We start from the raw sequence: 7715 nt of genomic DNA on the forward strand, positions 1-7715 counted from the left end.
TAAACTTCAATTTAAATGAAAAATTTTACCAAAATCACCTGTGCCTTTGTCTCTTTCGCCTCTTTGTCCACAAGTCTTTGACCGCCTCAAGAAGATTAAATTAAACCAAAGCTCTGATACCACTGTCATCACGGGACCCTTTTGTACTTCTTGAAGAAATAATTAAAAACTCATAGAATATATAAAAAATTAAAACCAAGACTTGAATTAAATTGAAATCAAATAACATAACATAACACAAAGCAAAGGGAAATAGAATAACATCACCATCAAGAACAAGATTGGGTGCAATCTCCCCCCCCCCCCATGCCGTGTAGCTCCACTTCCACAACATGAGCATTTAGAGAATTTTATTCATAAAAATAGCCCAAGGAGCTAAGAATAGATGAGCGTACAAATTGGGCTTCCTTTTCTCACTTTTGGGATATTGCTTTACATATTTTTAATCATATCAAAATCCTTAAGGTTTGTACATATAAAAACCTTTGCCCAAATAAAATTGCTAGTGAGCCTTGTTACATAAAATGACTTTGTACACATTTGCACATATATATATACTTGTGCTCACTTTTACATTCCATTAAGCTGAATCCTGCACAAATTAAATTAAACATATTTTCTCCATGATTATTAATTCATCAAAAATATGATAAATATATACCTGTAAACAGAGTGATCATAGCATCTGACATGCTAATAAACAACAAGTACATAAGGCCTATGCCTGTTGAGGAGCAACATTTTCTTTTCAAAGCTCTGGCTCCTTCTTGTTGCCACCTAAAACAAACTCCTAATATCCTTTTCCCATGTGGAAGTTTCTCATCCTAAGCTTTATGCTTGGAGGTTGTTCTTGTCCATCTTCTCACTCATAATTTGAGATAGAATGTCAGCCATGATTACGTGCAAACTTACCAAATAGTACTTGTAGAAACTTCTACACTTACAACAAAAGCTTGTAATCTCTAATATAATAACCTCTTATGGTAGTGTAAACTTGTTATACTATAACTGTATGTGAAATAATCACGTAAACAGATGTTTGTTAATAATCACCTCTTGCGGTAGTTATTATATTATACCTGTATGTGAATCGATCGTGTAAATTTATGTCTACTAACAACCTGCAAACAAATATACATCTACTAACAGCCTGCAAATTACATAAATATATGTCTACTTATATATGTGAACCAATCACATAAATTTATGTCTACTAATAACCTGCAAATCTTAGATTCTCTACACAGAATGTCCTATAACCACCACAACTATGCATCAAACTGGAATTTGTCATATACACGGTTAAAATCGATACTTCCACAGAGTGCCCACAAAAAACTTGTAGAGTAGTCAAAATGGGGCCCAAAATGGCCTCGAATCCGAAATCTAAGAACACTGGGGTAGTTGCTACAAACCTTTTCCACACTATATAATGCCCCTTTGCTTTACCACGAAGGGTTGCTCAGGATGTGACAATGCACCTCTTACTGTTGTGCGTGCCCTTGACGAGCACCTACATGCAAAGATTTGCTTCCAAATCAAAGGGAAAGAGATGGAGTCACCCTTATCTCTGTACCGCTTCTTGTGCTTGCCTCTTGCTTGTCTCTTTACGAACAGAAACTTTGATACCATGAGAAGAATGTGAGGGAGAGAGTGAGCTTGAGCTCCTTGCACATCAAATACACACACCTAAGAGTAGACAAGCACATGAGAGAGAGATGGATGGCTCAAGATGTGATAGTGTAATATAATGCCCCTCAGCTTCACCGCCGTGAAGGGTAGCTGGAGATGTGACAGTAAACCTTACGGTTATGCCTACCTTGCTGCTCTTGAATAATAGCTACCTGTAGAGATTTGCTTCTAAATCAAAGGAAAAGAGACAAAATTACTCTTACTTGTGTACCGCTTTTTTTGCTTGCCTCTTGAGCTCTTTACACGAGCTGACGTTCTAATACCATGAGAAGAATGTGGGGGAGGGGGTGAGCTTGAGCTCCTTGTAAACACAAACACACACACAAGAGGAGACACGCACATGGGAGATGGATAGCTGAATTTTCTTCTATTCTCTTCTCTTCTCTACAACCATAACATAAAGATAAGAGTACATGCTATAAGAGAGACTACTCTACTACTAAAACATATAAGAAGGTTGGTCCATAGTGTAAACCCGACTACATAAGTTGGCACCTATAACTATGCTATAATTCTAGTGAATCAAAGTGGTTGTCTTATAGCTTATAAACCACTGGCGGCATATCACTCATAATCTCACCAACCATGTGAGTGGAATAAGTGCGGAGCTATCATCTTGGTGTGTTATTCATCTCTGCACTAGTTGAGCTCGATATCTCAACAAATGTGATGTATGTCAATGTCTTGGCTAGCTTGTAGTAGAGGAGATCGGATGTTTCACAATCCCATCTTGCCTTTGGAACCTTTCCAGAAGTGGGGATTAGATTTTATAGGTCCTTTTAGACCTCCTACATGAAATGCTGGGAATATGTATATTTTGGTGACTATTAATTTACTGTACAAAATGCGTGGAAGCTCACGTACGGTGGAATCAATGGCTAAGTTCCTGTATGAGATGATTATGACCCGCTTCGGTTGCTTGATTGTGCTTAAGTGATCAAGGCAATCATTTTCTTAACGCTGTGATCCAAAATTTGATAGAGCACCATATGATCATCCGTAAAAAATTATCAATGTACTATTCACAAGCAAACAGCTAGGTTGAATCCACCAATAAAATCCTCCAAAGGATCTTAAAGAAGGTGGTCAATGCGAATCGGACAAATTGGGATCAAAAAACTTTATTCAGCACTTTGGGCTTTCTGGAGTGCCTATAAGAAGGTGGCAACTAGAGTGACCCCATTTTCTTTAGTGTATGGTGTGGAAGCTGTTGTGCCTATGGAATTCATATTGCCAAGTTTTTTTGTATAGCCGCTTCAACCCAGAAACCTTGAGCTAGAAAAAGATGCTACTGCCACCTCAGACATTAAAAGAAAGACATTTTCAGGTTTGGCACTAATGTTATTGTGAATAACAGTATTGTAAAACGTTATTGTGAATAACCTTTTACAGCGGCACGTAGAAGGCCGCCTGGGCGGCCAATGTGAAATTAAAAGGCGACACACGATGCTCGTTGATGCAGAAGCTGATGTTTGTTGCCCGTCCCTCAAAAGCAGGAGGCATCGCCAGGAGAGAGGCAAGCCAACGTCTCTACTTTGGTAAGCTAATTTATGCACCTTGCTCTGTCTGTCTTTCTTTCTTTCTTCTTCGGAGAGATCCCTCGTCAATTTGTTTTATGTTTGAATTGCACTACTGATTGTCGGGTTCAAAGGGTGTCAGAGTGACGGGAGAGCTCGCAGCCCTTCGGTTCTGAGAGCATGGGCAGGGCAAGAACCTCTCCTGGACAGAACCCAGCTAGAGAAGCTCCTATATCATCAGCAGCCCATTCCCTCAGACCCTCCTGCCCTCATCCGCCTTCTTCAAGCATGTGGCAATCTCAAAGCCCTCTTAGAAGGCCAGAAAGTGCACAACCACCTCGCCCAATTGGGCCTCGAAAAAGACGTCTTCATAGCAAACTACCTCATCACCATGTATGGCAACCTCTTCTCTGTCCAAGATGCTCTCAATGCATTCCACAATATACACCCCCACAACGTAGTCTCATGGACATCCATGATCACCGTTTATACCAGACAAGACCAAAGCATGGAGGCACTCTCCCTATTCCAACAAATGCAATTGGATGGCATTAAGCCCAACAAGGTCACCTTCGCCTCTGTCCTTACCGCATGTGCCAACCTAGAGGCCCTTGCCGAGGGAAGGGAAATCCACACCTATCTCATTGAACGTGGGTTCGAATCTGACATTGTTGTCAAGAATGCTCTCATCAACATGTATGACAAATGCGGTACAGTCGTGGATGCTCAGAGGGTTTTCGATGACATGCGAGACCGAGATGTGGTCTCATGGACGGCCATGATTGTGGCAAATGCCCAACACGGGCATGGCAAGGAGGCTCTGAATGTGTTTCAAGGCATGCTTGATTCTGATGTGAAGCCAAATGCAGTCACTTTTGTCAACATTCTATCAGCATGTGCTTGCATCGCAGCCCTTGAGGAAGGCAAGGGCATCCATTCTCTAATTATAGAGGGTGGATTCGAGTTGCAGAGTGCGGTGGCAAATGCTCTCTTGAGCTTGTATGGGAACTGCGGATGTGTAGAAGATGCAATCAACACTTTTGATAGAATTGCCCATCCCAATGCATCGAACTGGACTACCATGATTGCAGTGTCTGCACAGCATGGGCATTCCAGCAAGGCCCTTTATCTTTTTAGCCTCATGCCAGAGAAGGGCATGGAACTCAACAAAATCACCTTGATCACTGTCTTGAATGCATGTACAAGCCCTGCAACTCTATCAAAGGGCGAAGAAATTCATACATGCATTGTCAACAGTGGATGCGACTCAGACATAGCTGTGGGGAATGCTCTTGTGAACATGTATAGTAGATGTGGCAGTATGGAGCATGCACAGGGGACATTCTTCAAAATGTGTTGTCGAGATGTAGTGTCATGGACATCCATAATCGTAGCATACATCCAACACGGATTTTGCAAGGAGGCATTTGAGCTCTTCGAATCAATGATGCAAGAAGGCATGAAGCCAGACACGATCACATTTATCGGTATTCTTTCTGCATGTGCAGACCCAGCAGCTCTAGAGCTGGGGCAGAGTATCCATGCAAAGGTACTTGAAAGTGGGTTTGATTCTGATGTTGTTCTAGGCAATGCTCTACTTACAATGTATGGAAAATGTGGATCTGCAGTGAATGCACAGATGGTTTTCGACCGCATGCGTGAAAAGAATACTGTTTCTTGGAATGCCATGATTTCGTTTCATGTGCATGGCAGCAATGTGAATGAGGCCATTCGGTTGTTTCAGCAGATGGAGCTCAACGGTGTGAAAGCAGACAAGGTCAGCTTTGTGAACGTCCTCTCCACATGTACGAGGGAGGCTATGTTAGTCCAGGGTAGAATGATTCATACATTATTAGTTGAAAGTGCCTTTGAGTTGGATATTGGAGTGGCAAATGCTCTTGTTACAATGTATGGCAAGTGTGGGAGTGTGATGGATGCGAAAGGTATTTTTGATAAAATGCATCGAAGTGATGTTGTTGCATGGACCTCCATGATAGCAGCATATGCCCAGCTTGGAGATAGCAGCAACGTAGTGAATCTCTTCTATAAAATGCAATCAAAAGCAGTGAAACCAGACAAGTTTACGTTGAGTCTTGTTGTGGCTGCATGCTCCAGTCCGGAAATGTTAGCAGATGGTGAGAATGTTCATGCCAGCATGATGCAAAGTGATTTTGAATCAGATATTGTTTTGGAGAATGCTCTCATCAACATGTATGGCAAGTGTGGGAGTGTGGTCAATGCACAGAAGGTGTTTGACAAAATGCTTGAGCGTGACTTGTTTTCATGGAATGCTATGATTGCTGCCCATGCCCAGCATTTGCATGGAAAGGAAGCATTTCAACTGTTTCAGCAAATGCAGCTGGAAGGCATCGAACCTGACAAAGTAAGTTATCTGGGTGTTCTCTCCGCCTGCTCTAGTCTCGCAGACTTGAATGTGGGTAAGATGATCCATGCTTTGGTTGGGAATAGTGGGTTTGAACTAGATGATGTTGTAGGCAATGCCCTTGTAAATATGTACAGTAAATGTGGGAACGTAGACCATGCCTGGAGAACATTTGAGAACTTGCCTAAGCGGGACATTGTCTCTTGGACCACCATGATTGCAGCATATGCCCACCATGGTCATACCAAGAAGGCACTTAAAGTTTTTGAACTGATGGAGGATGAGGGAATTGAGCCAAATGAGGTCAGTTTTGTTAGCATTCTTTCTGCATGTAGCCGTGCTGGCTTGGTGGATCAGGCCCTTTCGTTTTTTAAAAGAATGAGCAGAGCTAACAAGATCACACTGAAAGCTAGTCATTATTGTTGCACGATTGATCTATTGACCCGGGTAGGGCGTCTAGAAGAGGCAGAGGATTTCATAAACAAATGGCCAGGTCAGCCTGGTGTTGTGGACTGGATGACCTTGCTTAGTGCCTCTAAAACTTATGGTGACATGGAGCGAGGAAAGCGAGCTGCAGAGCATCTTTTGGAGCTAGATCAACAGTGTACAGCTGCATATGTAGTTTTAGCCAATGCATATGCCACTTCTTCTGGCAGGCAGGACGAAATTACAAATTTTGAGGCAAGCTGCGAACAGATCTGAAAAAAGTGGTGATTTGTTCGATGAAAATTGATAGATAGACAGGGCTACCAATAAGGATTTGTATTCTTAAAAGGCTGGCATGTGTGTCACAGAGCGCTTCTACAACGGACAGGCAAGCATATTGAAAAGAGGCACTGACTACACGTGTGAAACCTGGCGGTTAGTATAGTTATAAATTTTTGAAATGCTGATTGGCCATCATTTGTCCAGCTGTCCCACCTATTCCATGGGCGGCAAGATATGGCGGTCCAAGTTCCAACTCTTGATGGGTGTGAGCTGGAGGTCCTGTCAGCAGGCCTTGTTTGGGCAGGCATCTCATTTGTGTGTAAGGAAGGCCCCCCGTACATGTGCCTAGATGTGTGTATCCTGCCTAAGTCTAGAAGCTCTATTCTCTCTCTCAAGGTTGATTCTCTCTCTTAAGGTTGATATGGGATTCATTTGGCAGTTTTTACTTCACGAAGTTCTGAAGACTCCATTGTAAGGGGTGGACTACCAGTACCAATATTGCATGTGCTCATTAGCATCAGAGCTTCATGCGATTGATTGCCCTTGGGAGTCTATATATAGGCTAGTGGCTTAACGTTTCTTGGTTTTAGCCTTCACTTCTTTTGTTTGTTAACTTTTAGTTCCTTTGGGTTTAGGATGTCGTAAGTCATCTTTTAATTTTTGTTCAAGAACATTCTCTTCCACTCATTGTGGAGAGTCATTCCTTTGCAAGCTTTTTAGCTTTTGCTCGTACCTTACCTTGCAAGTGTGTGAGCACGTTTAGAGGTACTGTGTACAACCACCCATTCCGCACACTAAAGGTATTAAGTGTTGCGTAGATTCAAAGTTATTGTGGACAATCTCCCATTCTGCACACTTCAGATATTGTTGAGCATTGAGTACTGTGATGTAGCTTGCATTAAAGAGTCTTTCTTGGGTGGGGCCTGGCATGGTAGTGAGACTTTTACCAGCTCACATTGGTGATACCACCAGTCTTGTAGAAGGAAGTGATGAAGGGCTTATGAATAAGCCAACGACTGAATCACCGTGCATGATGTCAAAGGGTTTCTAGAACCCGGTATCTAGACTGTCTTGGAAGGTGACCACCCTATGGTTGTGGAAGTATTTGACCATGTTGTAGAGGTTTATTTACTGGGGAAAATTTGGGCCTTCATTAAGGTTAAAGACCATGAATTTTTTGTTTGTCCACCATTGGTTCTTTGGCACCTCTTTGAGGATAAGGATGATGAGGTGGAAGAAACAGCATGTGGCACTATGGCTAGGTTGGGGACCTGTGTGTAATAGAGAACGTTAAATTTTTTCATTGGGAGCTACATCTCTGTGGTGGTGAGTGGTCAAATTAAGGAAAGTTATGGACGGCAAGCCTTTTCCTTTCCCATGTACAAGAATTTGCACTAGGACCACCAAAAAAATAG

General features: G+C 42.2%; 1 protein-coding gene across 2 annotated transcripts; it reads left to right on the forward strand.

Annotated features, from left to right (window-relative positions):
• Nucleotides 1-3063: 3063 nt before the first annotated feature.
• On the forward strand, nt 3064-7033 carry LOC147605330 (pentatricopeptide repeat-containing protein At4g13650-like). Of its 2 annotated transcripts, none has more exons than XM_086793931.1 (2): nt 3064-3230; nt 3344-7033. In XM_086793931.1, exons 1-2 carry the CDS (start codon nt 3149-3151, stop codon nt 6292-6294), a joined length of 3033 nt encoding a protein of 1010 aa, XP_086650057.1. In that variant the 5' UTR covers nt 3064-3148; the 3' UTR covers nt 6295-7033. The 2 variants fall into 2 exon arrangements, with proteins under 2 accessions (XP_086650057.1, XP_086650058.1); XM_086793932.1 differs by having other exon boundaries at nt 3135-3230; nt 3352-7033.
• The last annotated feature ends 682 nt before the right edge of the window (nt 7034-7715 follow it).

Source organism: Cibotium barometz, chromosome 60 (genome assembly GCF_041138505.1).
Source record: "Cibotium barometz isolate CiBa-2024 chromosome 60, ASM4113850v1, whole genome shotgun sequence".
NCBI classification, from domain to species: domain Eukaryota; kingdom Viridiplantae; phylum Streptophyta; class Polypodiopsida; order Cyatheales; family Cibotiaceae; genus Cibotium; species Cibotium barometz.